At 43.9% G+C, this 23,782-nt stretch overlaps 1 protein-coding gene across 2 annotated transcripts in view; it reads left to right on the top strand.

The window, feature by feature from the left end:
• ANLN (anillin, actin binding protein) overlaps positions 1–20,178 on the top strand; it is a 56,243-nt gene extending 36,065 nt beyond the window's left edge. For both annotated transcript variants that reach the window (XM_075921746.2, XM_075921747.2), the window contains 4 exons: positions 4,080–4,166; positions 7,580–7,687; positions 18,097–18,269; positions 18,742–20,178. In XM_075921746.2, the coding sequence (XP_075777861.2) occupies positions 4,080–4,166; positions 7,580–7,687; positions 18,097–18,269; positions 18,742–18,865 (492 nt within the window). In that variant the 3' untranslated portion in view covers positions 18,866–20,178. The remainder of the gene's footprint in view (positions 1–4,079; positions 4,167–7,579; positions 7,688–18,096; positions 18,270–18,741) is intronic.
• Positions 20,179–23,782: the final 3,604 nt, after the last annotated feature.

Genomic DNA, 23,782 nt, shown 5'->3' with positions numbered 1-23,782 from the left:
CCTGGGACCTCTGCTGTAAACAAAAAAAATCTAGCATTTTTGCTGCTGCTTAGAGTACTTGTTCATTTGTGTTCCAGACAGATGTGTGCATGTATACATGCACAGTAACCAAAAGATTTTCTCCTAGCAGCTAGCCATTGTGTTTGTCTGGGACCTCCCTGGAGTGGTGCCATTATGGTGCCCATTATAGTGCCCTGCTGATCCTCCCCCCTCCTCAGTTCCTTCTTACTGCCAGTGATGGTAGCTGAGACTTCCCCTTGCTCATCACTTGCCTCACAAATGTTCTAGCAATTTTCTCAGTCTTTTCATATAGTTTAGCAGTTAGTTCACAGTTTAGTTTGCTTTGTTAGGAAAAGTTGTTAGGTACATGTCCCAGTCTTGTTAATGTTGATTCTGGGGTATGCTTCATTCTTCTTTTGAGTAGTGTCCCTGTAGGTGCTCCACCTTAGCTGCTTGAGCACCGCTGTGCCTCTGCTTGGAGACTCTAGGTAGTAGTGCCCACTGTCAGATGCACACGCAGAATGCTGCTATGCGACATTTGAAACCGCTATCCCGCTTGCGCAGCCAACTGTCTGTTCAGTTCTGTCTTTGTCACCAGCTTCAGTTTAATAGTAGACCTCACTCTAAGCTAGGAATAGATAGAGTTAATAGTTAATACTTTAGCATTATTATTACGCTTGCTTGTTGTTCTATAGTGTTAGACTAAAACAATTTTTTTTGTTTGTTTTTTCCTGGTTACAGTAGACTTTAGTACAGATAGTTCACTTGTGGTGCCACTTGGCAGAAACCGCCTAAAATGGTTCTCTTACTGGGACAAACCTGGCTCACCAGGATTTAACCAGTGAGCTGCAGGCTATCCATTCCCACATCTGAGTGTGCCTACTGCTTGGGTGAGGAGCACTGGATGGATCAGTGCCCCCATTGCAGAATTTTGCTGATGGAAATGGCTTTGAAACTGCAATCAGATTCAGGCACTGTAGATCCAGTGCCTGCTTAGACTTTGACCAGAGTACCATTCCCTCTATCGATATGCTCTGGAGGAATGCCCGTTGATGCTGCCATTGCTTTTGTGGAGTGGGCCCATATGTTGGACTGGGGCTCCTTTTGAAATATAGTATAGGCTAGGCATATACAGCCTGAAATCCATTTAGATAATCTGTGTTTCGAAATCTGTGTTTCAGTACTCTGGTACTGATCTTGAAACTTTGTCTGGAGCACTGAGAGAAGGACTCTGGCAGAGACCGGCACTGGCATGCTGCTACTCAGGACTGTGCTGGCCCTCAGCATCTCTTCCAGTCGCCTAGCTAAAAGAAAAGGAGGGACAGGGGCTGATCTTCAGCTTCACAGTTCTCAGACCAGCACAGATACCACAGTTGGGCCACAATGCCTGTCGAGTCCCAGCTAACCTAGTTCACTGGTGCCATCAGGACACTTACCTATGCCCTCGCTGCTGGAAGCACTTGATGTGCTTTCTGGCACTGGCTTCTCCATGTAGACAGGAGGTTGTATCAGCACTGCAGCCCCCGATGAGACTGCCGGTGCACTTCAAAGGGAAACCAGCAATAGTGGCATCCATGTTACCCTATTTCTGTCCTTCCAGGGACCACAGCAGTTCTCCCACCTCTAAGATTGATGTCAGAGATGTAGGTCCCCTGTGGTCTTCGTACTCAATTGGAGTCAGTCTGACTCCTACAGATTGGCGTATAGTGGGCACAAGTTGTCATCTTGGCACCACAGGAAATCTTACTACTCCCTGAGCCACCAGTGACAGAACCCTCCACAATTGCCTGTTTGGGCTCTCTGGGCCTGAAAGTCTTTGATACTTTTTGCCAAGATTTCACTGTTCCTTAAAGTATCTAGTGCAGGAGTAAAACCACACACTTTATCTGAGACAATTGTCAGATTGTGTGCCTCTGCCGATTAGGGATATAAAAGTTTAACTGGTTACCTGGTAAACGATAGCCTTACCAACTTGCTTATCTGGTGATTAGTTAACCAGAGGGCTGGGCCAAAGCAGGCAGCCAACCTCCTTTCTCCATACCCTCCGGTAGGAATGGACCTTCATGGTAAACCAGTTAAACATATAGTTTAACCAGTTAACTTTTTAAGTAGGTATTTATATCCCTACTGCAGATGTGCTTTATGTATTTTTGACTATATCTACTGACTATCAACAAGTTTTTGAATTCTAAGAGCTCTACATTTCTGATTATGGATAAAAGCATGTTTTTATAACCTCTTATTTAGGAAGCTTTTTCCTTGATTTTTGTACATGTCTTACAAGCAGTGAATATGGAGGGCCTGATCTTGTTCCCAAGGAAGTCACTGACTAAATTTCTGTCAACTGTGATGGATGGTATTGGTTCTATTTGCCTCTTCACTTGATATACACAAAGTCATTTCTGGGAGAATGGAGTATTCTTGTATAGTAGTGAGCACACCAATGTATCTGTTGGAATCACGGGCGCTTTTTGCTTTTAGATATTGTATGGATACATTGGATCTCATCAGTAATGTGAAAAATAAACATTAGTAAGCACTACATTCTGCTTCAAAATAATGTACAGTAGAGTCTCGATCATCTGACCAAAATGGGACCAAAGGATGGTTGGCTAATCGAAATATCGGATAATATGGAAAATACCTTGCAGGGGCCAAGGTATTTTTCCCTGTCAGCTGCTGCTCTGCAGTCACTCGGCTGCTTCGTGGGGAGCCGCACTGCCCCCGGACCTCCCCTTTCTCTCCCGGCCAGTCACGCTGCCTGACTGAGAGACAGGCTGGGGGAGATGGGAGAGGTCGGGGGCAGCACGACTGGCCGGGGGAGGTCAGGGCACCCTGCGACCTTCAGGGGCGGGGGCAGCTGGGCTCTGGCATCCTGCCGCATGGCCCTGCTCTCTACTCCCTCTTCTCTCACCGTCTTTGTCTCCCCAATGCCCGGCACCTTCCCTTCTGCACTCCGCTCTGTCGGCTCCACTGCCTGCACAATTGTCTTGGGCAGCCACAGGCATGTCGGATAACACGGAATGTCGGATAATCGAGACTCTACTGTACTTAGATTCTGAGTTACTAAATCATTCTAATCCTGATGAAATTTTGTCAACTTCCTAGCTTTATTGCAAGATTTTTTTTTTTCTCTCTACTGAAACAGCTTCTAGAAGGAAACATTGAGTTTTAATAGTTGGCTTGTTATAGAGCAGCCTGATAGTGATATGGGATTATGACCGAATTTATATGTGAATGGTTCTTCAGACTTGCATGGAATTGTTTCAAGGCATGTATGTTCTGTTCAGCAGGATAGCATTCTAATTGCCCTCTAGTGGCACAGGACCTACTTATGCCCTAGTCTATCTTAGTAATGTTTTTAGCAGATTTACACAAAATTGGTTAACACAAACCCTCTGTCTTGTCTCATGACAGAGACAACTGTAACGAATACTCTAACCAAGTGTTTTAGGTTTAGCTAAAAAGCATTCTGGGTGGATATATTATCTTGTGGACAAGTTTTCCACTTTACTTTGCTTACAAATAAGGTTAACCATCCCCCTACCCTCAGGAGAATGTAGATGTCATCTAAATGTCTTCTAATTCTGAGGACAATAGATTATATAGCCAAACCTTTAACATGAATCTTTCTAGAGGACTATACAAATAGCATTTCACTCATACCTTAAAATGTGAAGGGTTGTCTACAGTGAGAAGCTAATTCATATAAAGATAGGATGTGAATTTAAAGTGGAGTCACTATTCCTGATTTAACTCCTTGTGCAGACTTTGAGTGGATTCATCTTTGGAAAATGGCACTCTTATTGTAGTGAAGAGCATCCACACATGGAGCTTCATCAAGAATAGTTAATCAGGAAGAGCTCCTTGTGTAGTTAAGCCCTTACAAGTGAAGTCTAAAAAATTAATGACACTTTTGACAGTAAGTGGCTGTTGGGCCTGGTATTTAGGGGTCTCTGGCCCCTAATGATAGATGTAAATGTAAAAAAATTCTTTGCTAATCTCTTGGTGTTGCAGATTTGTACAGGGAAAAAAGTTGACCTGTATCAATTAAATAACTTATTTTTTTTCTCCCGCAGGTTCCCTTTCTGTCTTCTTTAGAAGGCCATATATATCTAAAACTAAAATGTCAGGTAGACTCCTTTGTGGAAGAAAAGGGATTTTTGGTAAGTAGCTCACTTATTGTTCGCAAATTACTCTGACTTAAGTAAAACAAGCGCATTTATTTTCTTGGCAGTAACAAAACCAGGCTTAATAAATGCTCAGATTGAAATGATTCCATTCTACCCATATCTTCTTATTTTGAAAGTAAAGTTTGTAAGAATGGCTTAAGATTTGCTTTTCCTAACTAAAAAGCAGAGTCTATATTGAATCTGCAAAACTAAGGCTAAAATTGCTTTAATACAATATTGCCTTTTGATATACTAAACTGAAAACAAAAATTCAGTTCAGTGTTCTGTTTTTTGGATGTCTGGCCAGTAGGGATATCAATGTGTAGTCGACTACACAATTAACCTATAACACTAGGTTTATCGGTTTCTTTTATCAACTACATGCACTCCCTCCCCCACTCCGTCCCTTGCTCTGTCTATCAGAGTGGGGTAGTTGGTTTTTAAGCCGGCTCCCCACAAGCACAGGTGGCTCTGCAGAGCTGGTCTTCCCCCTCCATCCCCAGAGGCAGCAGTGTGGAGGGTGAGGGGGGGTATGCGAGAGCTGATAGACACAGGGAGCTGACTTGAAAACCAGCTTCCCTCGTGTAGCAACTCATGCGAGCCACTTGCCCCCCCATTGCTGCCTCTCACATAGGCAGTGAGGTGGGCAGGCAGGAGGCGACTGCCTTCTCCAGCCTCCATCCCCCTGCTGCTGCTATCAGAGGCAGCAGCATGAGGTTCGAGGGAAGGAATGCCGCTCCCTGGGATACTAGTGCAACTCCTGACCATGGGGAGCTGATACAGAGCCAGCAGCTCAAGGTGGCAGACTCTCCCTCCCTCCTGCCAGAGTAGGGCTGGAAGCACACTGGCTGCCAGTCCTGACCCTAGGGACTATCGAATAATCATGTAATCACTAACACTTGATTCAGTTACACAATTATTCAATTAATCACTGTCTAATATTCCTAGTGGCCAGATGTTTTGTTTTATTGTAATTGTCCTTTCATCCACCTCCCTTTGACAGAACTAATATGGCTAGTTTGACAGGCATAGGGTGAGATTCTACAGCTGTTACTAGACACCCCCCTCACATACACACTTCTTTGTTGTGACAACTAGGACTCTGTGACCTTTTAAAAGCAAATATTATGTAATCCGATATGCAAATATTATGTAATCCGATATCCAAAATGTGTTTAAAATCAATATCTGTAAAACCAAATCTTAACCTGGCGTTGGTTTATTCAATGTAGCTGTCATTCCAGCGTAGTGAAATGCATTATTACATTTGTATCCAGCAGATGGCACTAAATGTGCTGGAAAAATGCCATTGTGAAACATAATTGTCTACTATAATTTGGTTAATTCAGAGTCAAAATCTGTCTTCCTTTCCTGTCTATATAGATATAAGTTCCCAATTTTATTTCTTGGAATCCCCTTCGTTATCTTGATCTGCAAACTGCTGCATACTTTGATATCTAAGCCTCCATTTTTCTTAACAGTCTCTTTTGGGTCAACATTAAACTTCTATTTTCATGCATTTAAAAATGGACTGCCATACTCTGCTAAGCACAAACCGTATTTTGGTTTTTACTATAATCTTAAAAGCCTTTTAGAGCAGACTACTTTACACTGGCTTCCTGTACTGTTTAATTGTGTTGCTTCCTGAATTGCTTAGGAAAAGGTAAATAATATAACACAGGAAAACCTGCCAATCTTGCCAAGAGCAGTAAATGGTCTGCATAAACTAAAGAAATATAGGGATGTAGCCTAGTTCAGTATCTTGTCTTCCAACAGTGGCAAATACCAGGTGCTTCAGAGGGAATAAGTAACCATCTAGTGAGCCATCCCCTGTTGCCCATTCTTCTGTCAAAGAAGGGCTAGGCACTCTATCCCTGCCCATTCATTCTGGCTAAATAGCCAGTGATGGATCTTTCCTCCATGAATTTGAGGTTTTTTAAAAATTCTATGATAGTCTTGGTGTTCAGGGAATCCTCTGGCAAAGAGTTCTACACGTTGACTGTTTTGTGAAGAAATACTTTTTATTTTAAATCTGCTTCCTATTCATTTCATTTGGTAACCCTTAGTTCTTGAGTTTATGAAAAGGAGTAAATAGCATGAAGGAAAGGAATTTTGCAGTCATTGTGGATAGTTCTCTGAAAAATCCACTCAACATGCATTGACAGTCAAGAGCTAACAATAGTGGGAATCATTACGAAACATAGCAAGACAGTAAATATATTTCCTATAAATCCATTGTATGCCCTTATTGTAAATTATTAGGGGTATGGAATAGCTTCCATATTTGGAGTGAGGAGTAAGACTGGGACTTCAGCTTGGAACAGAGAAGATTAAGTGGGGGGGGAGGGAGATAATTGAGGTCTATAAAATCATGACTGTTCTGGAGAAAGTGCTAACAGCTAATTTAGATCCCATCATTTAATATCTATAGTTGGATTGTTTTCCAATGCGCATGACGTTGCATTTATCAACATTGAATTTCATCTGCTATTTTTTGCCAAGTTGCCCAGTTTGTGAGGTCACTTTGTAACTTTCTGCAGTCACTTTCAGAATTAACAATCTTGAGTAGCTTTGTATCCTCTACACCTCACTCCCCCAGATGTCCATGGACCACAAAGTTGAAAGCCGCTCTTCAAGCTAACACTCAAGATGCTTGCAATTCAGTGCTTGAAGATAAAATGTTAGTTTTTACAAAATGAATGTTTATAAACTTAATTGCTTTTTTATTTTTTTAAAAATATTGGAGGTAGCAGCACTCTAAACCTAGGAGTAATGTCTAGATTGCAGATGCATCTACAAAATAAAAAAATCTCAATTTGCATATCGAGCCTTTTTACACAAAAAAGCTTATTATATTAATAGGCGTGAGGTCTGTGGAAGGCAATTTGGTGTCAAATCATGGTCCTTACAAATGCCAGCTTTTAGCAGTGAATTGGATCTTGTGTAAAGCACTAGGCAAGAATTATATATTATGGAAAGACAAAGAATGGTTTAATATTGAGGGGAAGGAATGCAGGGTGTGTGGAAATGTCGCACAAAGTATAATGAATTCTAAGTGCTGTTGGTGGCCAATCCTATCCTCTGGTTCCTAAATGCAGAAAAATCTGGCTGTCATTGTCTTGAGGGACAGTACTTTGACAATCTGTTCTTTGTCTATAGGCAAGTTCTAGCTTCTGATTTATTACAGCCTTGACTATAATGATATTAGTATACTTGATTTGTGTAAAGTGGTATGCTCCCTTCCCATCCCCTTAAAAAAAAAAAAAAAAAAAAAACAGGAAAAAACCCTGAACACAATGGTTGATATAAAGTTGTTATATCAGTATGATTAACCAACATAGTTTAAACAAGGATAAAATAAGTGTGTAGAACTTGTCAAGTCATGCAGGTTTTTTAATTCTTTTTAGACAATGTTTGAAGATGTTAGTGGATTTGGGGCTTGGCATCGGCGCTGGTGTGTGCTTTCTGGAAACTGCATCTCTTACTGGACATATCCAGATGATGAAAAGCGAAAGGTAATGTAATTTAATTTAAAATACACCTCATTGAATATTATAATTGAGAACCTCCCATTAAGCAATCTGCAGTATTTCATAGTATCTGTCTTCCCTTAATCCTGCATTTTTTTTTTTTTTTTTTTTTTTTTTTTAAGCTGATGCAGTTAGTCCTTAATCTGAGCTCTGAAATATTTTGGGGTTGGCTGTGCACGATAACTTTTTTCTCCCAATTTGATTTCTGTATAAGCCAGGACAAAGAGAGAGCCAGATTCTGAAGTTGGTGACCATTTCCATAGTGGTCGAGTGGGAGGCCCTCATTTTCTTTAACTTTCAAGATTTAAAGCTTTCTCTGTTAGGTATCTTATCTGATGCTTGTCTCTCTTTGTAAAAGAGGTGATGTAACACTCCTTGGCAACTTAGATAAACACGGTTAATTTAAATGATATGGGGTTTGCCTTACCATTTTGTCAAAACAGCATAGTTAGCCTGACAAATTCTATTAAAACTTTTGAGCAGTATGCTTTACTATAGTAGGGGGCCCAACTGTATTTATAGCATCATTTCCTGCTGATGAAATTGACCAAACTATGTTACAACTATGGCTTGTAGTCTTGCAATTTTTTAATGTGGTTGATTGTCGTTTAAGTTTTTTCAGTTAGACTAACACCACTACTCCTTTGAATATCTTGTAGACAGTTTGAGTTACTCTCTAGTTAATGGCTAGGAATGTAAGAGACTAATTGAGTAGTCGACTGCCCAATAAACATGTTTGTCGGGTAGTTGTCACCACACAACTAATCTCTCCCCCCTGCTGCCTCTAGCCTCTATCGGGGTGGAGCAGGAGCTGACTTAAAAGCCGGTTTCCCCCTGAACTATGTCCGCAGGGTGGTTGGGAGCAGGGGAGACAGAGGTGCAAAGGGAGATGGGCATGAGCAGGGAATCAGCTGATTCCTGGGTCCCCTGCTGAGCCTCTGGCTTTTAAATGGAGTAAGAACTGGGCAGCTCATATTCCGCTGCAGCTCTGCCTTTTAAATGGAGTTAGCTTCCTGGTCTGGGAGCAACCCTGCAGCAGCTCTGCTATTCTCTCTCCCCTTCCCTCCCCATCGAGTAGTTGATGGAAACTCATCGACTACTTGATTAGCTGTTTAAATGCAATTTAATATCCCTACTAATGGCCCAAACAAGGAGGTTCATCTCTCACTGATTTGAGCCCTTTGGCTCCTTGGTGTAGTTCTACATGGATTCCTCCTGGAAGAATTCTGTGCCAAACATTCAGAAATTCTGCACCCCATGTTTTAATTCTGCATATTTGGTCAAAATAGCACAATATAATCACATCAGTTTCATTTTGGCAATTTATTTCAAAATACCTATCAAAGTATATGTGTAACAATACAAACATTAAAGATTTGGGAAACTTTTTTTGACAACTAGATCCCTTATTAGACATTATGAATACAGAATGCGGAGTAAATCACTTAAACTACATTTATATAAGACTATATTTCCTGCATCCCTCAGAGGAAATGCAAAGGCTTGGGGGAGTCAGGGTTAATGGAGGAACTGAGGGAGAGGGAAGTAATTGCTGGGAAAGAACCTGGGTAAGAACTTAAAAGGTTGTGGGGTATGGGTGGGGAAAAGTATGGAACAAGGGTTTTGGTTTTTGTTTGGGGGGGAGGAGGGAGAGGGAGAGCAGGGAGAGATTGTTAGGGAGCACTCTCCAGGCAGATACTGGCTGATCCCTAGCCTCTTCCATTCAGTCAGGCACGTCTGCCCCTATCTCCATGAGTCCTTGCACCTTCTGCCCACGTGTCATCACTTCCCTCATGTCCCTGCATCATCTGTGCCATATGTCTGTGCCCCCATTCAGCCATTCAGTTTTTTCCCCTGTAGCTCTGCACCCCATCTCCTCTGCTCATGTTGCCGTACATTGCCCTCTTCCCCCCCCCCCCCCATGGTCCTCCACTTCTGCTTCCATTCAGCCCTGCTCTAGTCCATCCTTTCCCCCTAGCCCTTATGAATTTGTCTGAAACCCCTCTTGCCCTCCCCCACACCTTCACCAGCTGCCCCATGCTGTCTCTATATACCCCTGTCTCCTGACCTTGCCGACAGGCATGGTGAAGAAGGTGCTGCAGACTTTTCCCCATGTTAACTTGGGCTGGCAAGAAGCAGCTGCTATGTTCTAATGCCACAGTTCCTTCTAGTGGGCAAAAAGCAGAACTGCAGCAACTTTTCCATAATGCATGGCCCATGAAATATGTGCACATGCAGTGGTGCAAAATCCTACTGGAATACAGGCAGTCCCCGGGTTACGTACAAGATAGGGACTGTAGGTTTGTTCTTAAGTTGAATCTCTATGTAAGTCGGAACTGGCGTCCAGATTCAGCCGCTGCTGAAACTGATCAGTTTCAACAGCGGCTGAATCTGGACGCCAGTTCTGACTTACATACAGATTCAACTTAAGAACCCCAGGCATCCCCAAGTCAGCTGCTGCTGAAACTGATCAGCGGCTGATTCCAGGAAGCCTGGGGCAGGGGCTTCCTGTAGTCAGCCACTGGTCAGTTTCAGCAGCAGCTGACTTGGGGACGCCTGGGGCAGAACAGCTGGGGTGCTGCTCGGTTGGTCCAGTAGCACCCAGAGCGGCACTACGGGACCAACTGGCAGTGCCCCAGCTGCTGTACCACAGGTGTCCGGAGCAAAGCCACGGAGCCCGGGGGCAGCGGGACAGCCCAGACGCGTCTGGGCTGTCCGCTGCCCGCGTGCTCTGCGGCTTTGCTCTGCTTTGCCCCCCCCCTCCCTCTCCGTTCCCCTGGTCTGCAGACCAGGGGGACGGGGGGGGGGGGAGCAAAGCAGAGCCAAGCCGCGGAGGACGCGGACAGCTGACAGCTGTCAGCTGACTGCGCGCTCTGCGGCTTGGCTCTGCTTTGCTTCCCCCCCCCCCTCCCCCCCGGTCTGCAGAGGGGAGGACGGGGGGAGGGGGGCAAAGCAGAGCCAAGCCGCGGAGCGCGCGGTCAGCTGACAGCCCAGACGCGTCTGGCCTGTCAGCTGGCCGGGCGCTCCGCGGCTTGGCTCTGCTTTGCCCCGTCCCCCCGCGTCCCCCTGGTCTGCAGACCAGGGGGACGGGGGAGGCAAAGCAGAGCCAAGCCGCGGAGCGCGTGGGCAGCGGACAGCCCTGTCCGCTGCCCACGTGTTCCACCGCTTTGCTTCCTCTCCCTGGTCTGCTGGAGACCAGGGAGAGGAATGGCCCCGTTCGTAACTGCGGATCCGACATAAGTTGGATCCGCGTAACTCGGGGACTGCCTGTACTGCAGATATAAATGAAGGCAGTTCTCAGGAGTCAAAAACAAGTTTTTTTTCCTGACTCACTTAAACTTTTATTGATAAGCTTTCTAATTAGTTGTCAAAGTACAAATTTCCTCTTAATTCTGGGGCAAACACTTGACACCTGCGGCTTTCTGTGCCAGTCCACGTTAGTGATGTTAAGAAACGTGTAATTCATTAATTGTGTAGCTGACAAATTTTGTCGACTGCCTGATTTCACTGCTAACCCTTATCAGTTAAACACTCAGTTCTGGCTCATACTGGGTCCCAGCATAATCCCTACTGTGGACCTGCATTATTAGGGGACAACTCCCCAGTCTATTAAAAATGCAAAGCTACAATGGGAAGCCTGGGATTGGACCAGCCTGTCAGCCAGCCCATTTAAAAAAAAAAAAAACGTTGCAGAGTCACGGGAATGGGGGGAATATGTATAGCTGATAACGTTGACCGATAAGCTCCTGCATATCTTAATCGTTTAGTTGACTACACTATAACATCCCTAGTCCACATGCATAGATATGTGGTTTCTCTGTTAGCAAAAGACCGTAAGCATCCAGCCTGAAAGAACTGCAGGAAAGATGGCTTAGATAAGAAAAGTTCTAAGCTTGCTGTCTGTGGAGCTTTGGGATTGCTTTCCAAACTTTTTTTATCCAGTCTTCCAGGTTGCATCATTGCCTCTTTCTAATAACTGTGGGTAGGGAATCTTTGCTACTAGGTAACATTATTAGTGGCATGTAACTTTTCTTGTGATTGCTCTTCCTATTAACCTGTATACAAGGTCTTGTCAAGAACCCCTACATTCCATGACAATGCTAATTTATTCAATCTCAGAATACATTCCCTACCAGAACTATGGCTCATATAACATGAAAATGTGTTTGTGATTATTAAACCACAGGTTGTCTTAGGTTGAGTAACATCTCCATAATTTTAGTGGCCTGTCTCAGAACCTTCTTCCCCATGTGTCAAGGGAAATTCCTTTGGTGGCTCATACTCAGTAGGGATGTGAAGGACTAGTTGATTTTCACCTCCCTCTCCCTCTCCCCCCTGCTGCCTCTATCAAAAAGAGGCAGCAAGGGGGTGGGGGGAAGAGGAGGGAGTACTTCAAAGTGGTGGTGTGCAGCCAAGGGCCAGCTGAGGATTCGCCCACTGACCTGGAGTCCCGTGTGGCGCTGCCATTTTGAAATGCCACAGAGAGCCCAGTGTCAGGCTCTCTGCAGCATTTCAAAGCAGCAGCACCGTGGGGAGCCCAGATTCAGCTAGTCCCAAGCTCCATGTGGCGCTTTCACCTTTGAAGTGTAACAATAGTCCTAGGGCTGTTGCTAAACTTCTAATTTAATTTTAATAATGGAGATTGCCTATCTCCTAGAACTGGAAGGGACCTTGAAAGGTCATCGAGTCCAGTCCCCTGCCTTGACAGCAGGACCAAGTACCATCCCTGACAAATTTTGGCCCCAAATCCCTAAATGGCCTCCACAAGGATTGAACTCACAACCCTGGGTTTAGCAGGCCAATGCTCAAACCACTGAGCTATCCCTCCCCTGTCAAAGGTGGAATCGCCCTATCAACTAATTGAATAGTTGATGGAAAATGCATTGACTATTTGATTAGTCGATATTTAACATCCTTACTAAGTTTGTGAGCCCTATCTTTGCTCTCCTACCTCCCAAGCTGCAAACTTAGACTACAGCTCTGCCTCTGTGGAATAGTGCAGGGATTGCACAATGTAATAAAACTAACTTTTTGGTAGCAAAGCTAGAGAATAAGAAACAACTGTATGCAGGCCATTTTGGGGGAAAATACTAAATCCTGTGGCTACAGAATCATGCTGCACACTAAAATGAATGCTTACGTTTCAAAGCTATTGTTTCAGACATTCAGTAGATTTGGCCAAGTGTCAGTTCTTCTTCCAGTGATGTCCCTGGGGGTGCTCCACTGTTGGTGTCAGACTCAGCTAGGCACCATGGATCTGAGACTTTCAAGCAGTCATCAGGCAGGCTGCGCATGTGCGGGCAGAGAGTGGCATTCCCGCCTTTGAAGTAGCACATACAGCCCTCTTTCCCCTTTTCCTTCTTTGTGGCCCTGGGCTATGGACTGAGGGAGCTCAACCCTCTCTTCCTCAGCATGCTCTGCATATCAAAGAGAACCAGTTGACAACCAATTGAGTACTTTAGATAGACTCCTCTCTTTGTTCAAACAAACAAAAAAAGTTGCTAGCAGTTCTCACTGCCACACATGGACAAGCGGCTGCAGCTGAGTCAAACTAAAACGGGGAAAAAACAACAACCTGAATAAACCAAATAATAACCCAAGCAGGCAGTTTGGTTTATACAACTTGGGTGGTATACTCAGCCTTGGGAGACATGCCAGTCCTGCCTAAGGACAAGAAATGTTGAAGATGCCGGGAGCCTATGCCAGCCTTTGATGACCACAGTGAATGCATACGCTGTTTAGGGGGGACACGTACAACAAAAATGCGTCCACTGCTGTAGCCTGACAGCGAGTGCTCGCAAGGAAAGAGAGCTCACAGCCCACACACTGTATATTGACAAAGCTCTTGAGCCCCATAGCTGTAAAGGGGACAATAAGGGCTTGAGCGCAAAATTTCCTCAGGGCAATCCCTCCAGCCCTTTACCTCAGAAGTCATCGTCAGAAACCAAACCCTCACCAACCCGCTCTCTTCCCCCTCAAGAATCAGTCAAAGGGATGAACCAGGTACCTCAGGCATACAGAAATTTTGAGCCTCCTCTATGCCCAGGCATCAAAAAGGGCACCTACTAAAGGGCCTGATGTAACAGAGGCATTAAGTGTTTTGAGTACACTCAATATCCCCGGCACAACGTGAACCCCCATGTAATCTCCACCACGGGTGACGGGGCTAGTCCCAGCTGCTCTCCAGTACCTTGTGCTTACCCCACATCCCCTGGGGTTGTGACTGCACCCATGCCACCCTTTCATGTACTAGGGGACTCAGCAACAGCTCACAGGGCATCATCCCACAGCCATTCCCCAATGCACAAAACACATACATACACCACCAGGACAGGAAGGCCAGAACTAGGCCGCCTGCTTGGCTTTTGACATGGCACTGCACTTGCTCCCCATTACTGATAAGGGGCTGGCCATGTTCACTTGCCTTGTCTCAAATCGGTGCCTACCAAGGGGATTCAAGCAGTAGGTTCTCCTCTCAACCCTCCTCCCCAGAGAGAGCATATGCACCTTACAGGGCATATGGCTTATCTCATTATCAGTATCCTCCCTGGCTTCCGGAATGGTACTATTTTGACAGACCTAGCTGATGGTCCCCCTATCGCTATGGGGCACCTCGTCGTACCTCCATTACCCCTCCTACACCTGCACAGAGGTCTGTGACGTCTATACATTCAGACCCATCACATTCCCCATCTAAGGGTACCCCCTAGAGGAAGGGCAAATTGAGAATGAACCAATGGTCCAGCAATCAGACATACCACCCAATGATAACCCCTCCATTACTGATGAAGTGGTTATCCTGAATGATCCAGCACCTAGTGATGACCTTAAACAGTTCCAGGAATTATTTAAGAGAGTAGCAATCAGTCAGGAGGTAGTTTTATCAGAGGTGCTGGAAAAACAGCACAAGCTCCTAAAGAACCTGCAGCCCTCTGCAAAATCTAAAATTGCCCTGCCTTTAGATGAAGCTATTCTTGAGGCAGCTGATGAAGTATGGCAAACCCCATGTCGCCCCCCCCCCAACCAACAAAAGGGCCAATAGAAAGTATTTTGTCCCATAAAAGGGCATGGAATTCCTGTATTTACACCCACAGCCTGACTACTTTGGTAGTTGATGCTGCGAACCAAAGGGCCAAAAAACTGCAACACAAGGCTCAGGCACAGGACAAAGACCACAAACGCCTCAATGTTTTTGGGAGGAAGATGTACTCCTCAACCCTGCAGCTTTGCACAGCCAACTATACAGCACTGCTTGCAAATCATGATTTTGACAATTTCACGAAACTAACTGAGCTTATGCACAATATTGCAAAGAACAAAAGGCCTATCCTTAAGGCAATCAGAGGGATACACTACTAGATGCTGCTAGGTCTGCTGTGACATCTATGGTAATGAGAGATGTGCATCTTGGCTACAAGCAGAAGGAGTCCCTAAAGACCTCCAGGCCAAAGTAGAGGACCTGACATTTGATAAGACCAAATTATTTGCTGCAGATACTGACGAGTCCTTACACTCTAGCAAAGATTCACTCACTACTTTGTGCACCTTGGGGATGTACGCTCCATGCTACTGGAGGAAGTATTGCACACCTTACCAGAGATCGTCTTTTCTAGTCAACAACAGTACCGGCCTTTTGCACAGAATCACTTCTGACCTTGAAACCATCGTAGAAAAGCCCTTAACTGTTTTTCCACGAGTTGTACCTCTAGGTAGCAAGTGTGAGAATTTGGTTGAGGGTCTGCCTGACCTCCCTTCCACTCCAGTACCTGGCAAGTCTGACACATTTCACCGCTGCTTGTTCCCTTATTACAATCAATGAGTAGCAATCACCACGGATGGGTGGGTACTAGAAATCATCAACTGTGAATATTCTATCCCCTTCACAGCAATCCTCCCAACCACCCCACCCTCTCTCCCCCTCTTCAGCGACCCCTTTCACAGCATACTGCTCCACCAAGAGGTGCAGCATCTCAATATAGGAGCCATAGAACAAGTCCCAAAAAGATTCAAAGGGAGAGGTTTTTATTCTAACTGCTTTCTCACAGAGAAGAGGTCAAGGGGTTGGAGGCCCATTGTGGACCCGCAGCAATTAAACAAGTACCTCCACAAGCAGCAATTCAAAATGATCACTCTCACCACTATAATTCCAGCACTGGACAGAGGGGACTGGTTTGTAGCCCTTGACCTTCAAGATGCATATTTTCACATCACAGTACATCCCACACAGGTGTTTTCTATGATCTGTGGTAGCGTCACATCACTTCCCATACAGAGTCCTCCCATTTAGACTCTTCTCTGCTCCCAGTGTCTTTTCCAAGACCCTCACAGTGGCAGCAGCACATCTCAGATGCAATGGCATTACAATATTCCCCTATCTGGACGATTGCCTTATCAAGGGCCCCTCACAACATGCCACGAGAGGCATGATCAGGTTTGCAAAGGCCTTTCTTCAGTTGCTGGGCTTCATTATCAATGAGCAGAAATCCACACTATGCCCTATGCAATCCTTGGAGTTCATAGGGGCTCGCATAGATTCCATAACAGCATGAGCCTATCTCCCCAATCACCCTTTTGACAACAGAAAAAGCCTCGTCACTATCGTTACCATCAGCCCAACCATACCCATCCTAACTTGCCTCAAGCTTATGGGACACATGGCAGCCACCACGTACGTAGTTCCGCATGCCAGCCTGCGCTTTTGAGCTTCCAGCACTGGATTTCTTCAGTGTACATGCCAACCAATGGCAACTTCATCACTTAACTTCCTCACCATAAGATGCTGTTCCTCCTCACAATCACATCCGCAAGGTGGGTTAGCGAATTTGCAGCGCTCACGGCTTTACCTCCGTACATGACCTTTCACAAGCACAAGATTATTCTGTGGCCTCAACCGTCCTTTTTACCCAAGATTGGGTCGGAATTCAATATCAATGAACCGATAGTCCTTCCCACCTTCTATCCAAAACCGCTCTTCTCCAAAGAAGAGGCCACTTTACACACTCTGGAATTGCCTTCTATCTTTCTATGACTCAGTCTTTTCGGTATCCCAGAGACTGCTGGTATCCCTGGCTGAAAGGACCAAGGGACAACCACTATCTTCTCAGTGTATTTCAAAGTTGATACCATCATGCATTACTACCTGTTACTTGCTCCAGAACAGGTCATTATCGACGACTCCAAGGGCTCATTGTACCACAGCGATGGCGACATCAGCTGCTTTCCTAAAGGGGGTCTCACTCCAGGAAATACACAGAGCAGCGACATGATTGTCAAATTACAAATTCATGAAGCACTATGCTATTCCATCATGCTCTACAACAGATTCTGCAGTAGCCACCGCGGTCCTCTCCACAATTTGTAGCAATTAATTGAAGCCTACCATCTATCTGGGCACTGCTACACAGTCACCAACAGTGGAGCACTCACGGGTACATCACTCGAAGAAGAAAGAGAAATTACTCACTTCATGCAGTAACGATTGTTCTTCGAGATGTTCCCACCCCCCCCTCCCCCCCGTGGGTGCTCCACGACCTACTCTCCTCCCCACTTCTTCAGGCAATAATAGCAGCTCACAAGGGTGTCAAAGAAGAAACCGAGGGAAAAGTGGTCTGTGCGTGTTACTTCAAAGGCGGGAATGCTGCTCGCATATGCACAGCCTGCCTGATGACTGCTTGAAAGTCTCTGATCAGTGGTGCAGGGACAAGCCGGATACCAACAGTGGAACACCCTCAGGGACACACATCTCAAAGAAGAATTGTTATTGTACAAAGTGAGTAACTTCCCTTTTCGGTGCATACTCTCAAAGCTGTCTTTGACTAATGACTGGATAGGGAAGGATTTGATTTTTGTTGTGAAATGTCAGTTTTACAGTACATACACAAACCACATTTTTTTTTCAATAGATGATTGAAATTTACAGATAGGTAAAGTAAGAAAAGTCCTGCTTGAACTTAGTTTGATTTAAGGATATTTATTTTGTATATTTTGACATGTGATGTTGACAACTATCAATCAGTAAGTGTCTGCATGTTATGCAACAGAAAATTTAAATGTCTGAAAACATGTTTAAAAGTAAATATTAACATTACACACTGAAATTTATTTTCAAAAAGCATTGAATTTTGCCAAGCCTATTAATGGAGTTATACATTTTAGCTTCATTTTAAAGTAAATCTGAAATGTATGAACATTGTTCTAAAGCAAATGTTGAATTCTGTAGCCATGGAGTATGACACAGTAGGGCTTCCATATTTCACTATTAAGATCTGCATTATCTCACTCCAGATATGTCTGTTTCTTTAGATCTTCTACCCGTACATGACTAAATTTTGAGTGCAAATATGTAGAATTACAAATCCTGTTTGCTATGACCTGACTTTTTCACTAATTTTCAGCATCCTATGGGCCGGATAAACTTGGCTAACTGCACGAATCGTCACATTGAACCAGCCAACAGAGAGTTCTGTGCCCGACCCAACACTTTTGAGCTAATCACTGTCAGACCTCAGAGGGAAGATGATAGAGAGACTCTGGTCAGCCAATGCAAAGACACACTCTGTGTCACCAAGTAAGCGAATAAATGATTTTGTTGTGCTTTAAAGTGCTGCGATCTTTCTGTCTAGTATTAGGAGTGATATTAACAGTATCATAGTCTGTTGAACTTTAGAATTTGAATAGGATTGTTATCAATTGCCATGTGAAGAGACTGAATGGGTTAATCTTGAACCATTTTGTTTAGTTCTGCTCTGCTATTATGTTCATGTCCAGTTTTGTGAGAATTAGGAACTTCAGCTCTTATTTTGAGAGCTGTACTAGTGTCATGTAGTTTCTGATGACAGCACTTTGCATAGTTATGTTTTGTGTGGCAGACTCCGGGGGAGGGGGGGTGTTTTTTTTTTTTTTTTTTTTTTAAATTTCTAAGCTCTGGGTCTCGATTTGTTGGAGGGTTAAGAAAACTATTTTGGAAGTGGTTGGCTTTAATGACTTTTTGGAGAATCGGAAGGATGTTTCAAAAGACTTTTTTTTTTTTTTTTTTTAAGGAACTTGTTATCTGCTGATACTAAAGAAGAGCGCAACCTTTGGATGCAAAAACTCAACCAAGTTCTTGTGGATCTTCGTATGTGGCAGCCTGATGCATGCTATAAACCTATTGGAAAGCCTTGAAACTACGAGGAAAATTGCTGTGAGATCTTATGTAGAAGAAAACAAACTGCATTATAAATCCGTTTTTTTTTAAATGTAGGATTGTCTAAGCACCTCTGGGTTACTTATTATACTTTATGCTTTAAATCTGGAAGAGTATGTGCCATTCATTATACAGACTGTTATGTAGTATTTGTATTTCTTATTAGAATTTTAACAACTTTCTTAGCAAACGAGTGTTATAGGAGGCAATTAAGCTCCTTATCTGAATGTGCTAAATATGAATATAAAACCTCTTTTTGAAAATCTATACAGCTTAGTATGGTCTATTAAGATATCAAAGTTTCTTTGGAAACAGCTAAATCAGGAGATAGCTTTATTACAGGAAATCTGAAATTTCTTGTAAAACACAAGTGTACTAGTTAAGTGTATTTTTCTTTAAGGGGACAGTGACTCATCAGAGTTCACACCATTTAATAGGTAGAGTGCTGAAGCAGGAACTTCAATGCTTTTGAGGTTTTTAGTAATTCTTCCTTAGGCATAAAAGTTGCCAGTTTTGTGCACTTTACAGCATGCGGTATAAACTTTCACTTGTGGAAAGTGGAAACTACTTGTTGTCAGAAAAAGAAATGTACAAATACATCCATAACTGTTTCTTACATTCTTAATCTTATCTGCCATTTCTTATACAAAGCAGTTTATGGGCGAGTGCATGGCACATGTTATGTGGTTTACAGAAGTTGAATTATGTATGCAGTATGTTGCACATTTTCATAGAAATAAAATGTCTTGAATATTCTATTAGGGTTTTATACGTTTAGTTTCAAACTGCCCAAATATGTGTGTCCTGAATCTCATGATTTGTACAGAGTATAATTCTCATTCTTTTTTTTCCCCTGCATTTGAGCACCAGAAAAAAATTGTAATTTTTGTTCCTTTTTATAAGACTCAACAAAGCTGCTGTATGCCAACTAATACTTTTTTGGCCATGAGAAATACTAGAGTTGTCTATAAGTTCAGGTAAAACTCTGTACTTCGGGCCACCAGTAAAATGGCAGAACTACTCAGTTAAAGTCCAAATATGCAATGTTCACAAAAGCTTTCTACTGCGCTTACTGTAAAGTACATTAGTAGTGTACTTTAAAGTGCTATAAGCTGTTAAATCTTCACACTTGAAACACTAAATTCTGTCAACCAAACTTTTCATCCTGTCTTCTCTACTATTGCTCTTGAATCTACTGTTTTTGTCATCTTTAAATATTTCAGAATGATGTATTAAGATTTATTGTATTCCCTTATGTAAAGAATAAAAGGACTGAGTAAACTTCCAAAAATGGGTTGTGTGCAGTAATCGAAGTACACTTTGAATTGGAGGGGGAAAAGTGCATATTGTTTCAAGGCTTCTAATCCATATACAGATGGTATATGCTCAATGGTGGGGAAGGTTGACTTTTATATGCAAAACAGGATACATTGTTGTCTTGTCCATACCATCCTGAGTCTTAGTAATCAGACAATTGTCAGGTCTGTTTGTTTGATATATTCATTCCAGTTCAGTGGTCTGGAAATCCTGTGACAGACTCCTATCCTCTTAACAATTTAACCAGAGACCAAATGTTAGATATGGAGACTAGTGATCCAGGCTGGTCAGGACTATAGAATGTTGTCTTGTCAACATGCTTCACTCTGGATAGAGCACTTGAATCTCCAAATTTATCCATCTATCTTTCACAAGTGAACAAGTTCCAGGAAAATTGCAAAGTCTTTTGGCCACCAGTGATGGAAACACACAGAACATAAGCGACCCTCAAGGCAGTATCAAAGAAGACTAATCTCAAATTGAGAATGGATTGGATGATATTTGAAATGTAGGTACTTCTATCACTGGCATAGAATTCTAGAGGGAAAAGCACTCTGCTATTATCAGGCCTGTCTACTAACTTTAAAAAAAAATTGAGCCTTTGGTTCCTGTTTTGAACTTGGCACACTGTTCAGTTTGTTTGAACTTTCAAACAGTCCAAATACCTGATCAACTTAAAGCTTCTATTTTTAATATAATTCATGCACAGGAATTGGTATATTCGATACCTTACAAATCCAAAGCTACAAATGGGATCTTTATGCCAAAAGAAAGCCAGTTACTTGCATTCTTCCATTAGCTTGTTTCCAGCCCTAGTAAAACAGCAAGAGATGGGATCTGAAACTAGGTGTGTACAGAAGTGTTTTTAAAACTTTGGAAAACTGAAATCTATAGAGTAGACAAAGGGGAGCTCAGCTTGATAGGTGGAGGAATGGACCTATCTAATCCACTCAAAGTGCAAATCAATATACCTGGGTGATAAAATACTTGTTTCTGTGTATATTTGTGAAAGTGTAAATTGCAACATGCTGTTTGCCTTTCTACTCATGTTAATTTATGTTACTATTACAAACTGACCTGGATGATGGGTTTTAAACACAATGCATTGAGGCTGAGTCATGTAGGACTGCAGTAAGCAGAAACATGCTCTTAGTTTATCAGTGAGCAGTTGTTTGAACTTTCAGTGACTATATTTAGTGACATTTCTCTAATCCTTTTAAATGAACTATTTTTATGTTGGAAAAAGTTATCTGAGGGACTTGAAAGTGATTTATTTTTCTTAAGAAAGGGAGTGATTGTAGTCATTCTTTTCCAATATACTTTGAATCTGGGCTGTTGACTGTAGTACCTCAGTGAGTATGACAAGAGGACTGAGGGGGAAAAATGGTTTAGATTAAGGATGTAAAGGACTAGTTGACTATCTGACCAGCAAATGCTAATGGGTAGTTGACTAGTGCCCCCACCCTTGCTGCCTCTATCAGGTAGAGGCAGCAAGGGTGGAGGGAGAAGAGGGGAGTACTTGAAAGTGGCAGTGCTGCATGGTGCCCGGGGTCAGCTGCTCTAGGTGGCACTGCTGCTTTGAATGCTGGCTGGAGCCTGGGATCAGGTGGGGACCCCATGCTCAGTGTGGCACTGCCCTTTTGAAATGCTGCACAGAGCCCAGGGTCAGTGGTGTCCTGCATTGACTCCAGGTGGCACTGCTGTTTTACAATGCACATGCATTTCAAAGCAGAAGCATCCACATGGAGCCTGGAGTCAACGGGACTTCCTGCTGGCTCTGGCCTCCACACAGCATTCTAACTTTGAAATGCACAAGAGCCCCCCACTAGCACTCTTGTACATTTCAGAGATGGAATGTGGATGTGCTTACCGACTAGTCGATGGAAATATCGCTACTTAACATCCCTAGTTTACTTTGGAACAGATTTTAATTTTTGTAACTAAACTAGTGGTCAGCTGAAAGCAAACACCAGCAAACTCTAGATCTGGCTGTTTGGGAGACTGGCACATTTTTAATTCTTAAACAATGGGTTTTAGGTTATTAGAAATACAGATGAGGATTCTAAGGAGGGAAAAACATTCCCGGTAGCATTTTGTTAGCTAAATGAAGTTTTAGTGCCTCAAGGCAAGGTCAGGGTTTGGCTGTGCCAGGACAATGGGATGTTTGTGGAATGCAGTTGTTTCCTATCAGAAGGAAGGGGAGGGGTGTGACTGCAGAGACAGTTATCATTTTATACCCCAGAATGACTATGGGGTGGGGGAAGCAAGTGCTTCAACCCTAAAGAGCAGCCACTGGCTAGCAGCATGGCCCTGCCACCCCAGCTTACCCCAGGGAAGAGTAGCTGGCAGGGGGCCTGTGTGGTTCCTCTTCTCTCCCATCACCACATGAAGAAGCCTCTGGCTGCCCTTCCCCTGAGCTCCTCTGCACCCCAATCCTTACTTCTGCATCCCCACATGCCCAGCCTTGTGCCCTGAGCCCCCCACATCACCCAACAGTTTCACTGTCTTGGGTAGCAAGGCCAGGTAAGTCTTTTAGTTGTGATACAGGTGGTCAGATTATATTACACAGGCCCCAGAATTTACCAGGATCAACTCCTGTTTAAACTACAGCTGTAGACTCCAACCTTTTTACACCCAAGATCACTTTTTAAACATCAGTGCAAGCCAAGATCTTCTCCACCCCTTTCTTGAGGCCCTGCCCTCTCTATTCCCCTCCTTTCCATCATTTGCTGTCCCTAGCCCTTACTCCCTCACTGGGTTGAGACAGGAGGTGTGAGGGCTCTCAGGTGGGAATGAGGGATTTAGGTGTGGGAAGGGGTGAGAGATACAAGCTGTGGGAGGGAACTTGGGTGCAAGAGGAGGTGGTTAAGGGTATGATGGCTCAGGGAGGGGATTCCATGCTGGAGAGTGTTGGGGTCAGGTAGAGTGGGTGTGCAGGAGTTTGGGTTGGGATGTATGAGGGGCTCAGGACACAGGGTTGTGGCGCAGGATTGTTGTGACAGAAGATGAGATGTTGGGCGTGCAGGAGTGTGGGGATGTGAGGGTGTTTAGGGAAGGGTTCAGGTGTATGATGGGCTCAGGATTGAGGTCTGGGAGGTGCAGGAGTGTTATGATGCTGCAGCTAGTTGGGGGCTTGCACCCAATTGGGTGCTTGTTGGTGAGGCTTCATTTTTAAATAAAATATGTCCAACACAAAACATTTCAGTATTGTCTTCGTGAGGGGCGCGGAACCTGTTGGATCAAGGGCCACTGACCCACAGAAAAAACAGATGGGGACCACAGAAGTGAGATGCCCCCCAAAAAAGCCTGCCACCTCTAAAACCTCCCATATCTCACTGATGTGGCCCCAACTGAGATTTTTTTGGGCCCCTCTATACTCTGAGATGGGGCCAAAAATGAGGGATCCAGTGAGTGGGATAGGGATGGGGGTGCAGAATCTGGGTGGAAAGTAGGGTACAATAGTAAGCTGGGGGTAGGTGTCTAGCTAGGAGGGAGAGGGCAGGAGCAGGATGCTAGTGGGGGGGAGGGGGCGAGGCTCCAGGGTCAAGGATCTCTAGGGCAGGAGTTGTGGACAGTGC

The sequence above is a fragment of the Pelodiscus sinensis genome, chromosome 2, assembly GCF_052426305.1.
Source record: "Pelodiscus sinensis isolate ZL-2025 chromosome 2, ASM5242630v1, whole genome shotgun sequence".
Taxonomy (NCBI): domain Eukaryota; kingdom Metazoa; phylum Chordata; order Testudines; family Trionychidae; genus Pelodiscus; species Pelodiscus sinensis.
The sequence above is the reverse complement of the archived record's forward strand: the minus strand, read 5'-3'. Positions and strand labels throughout refer to the sequence as shown.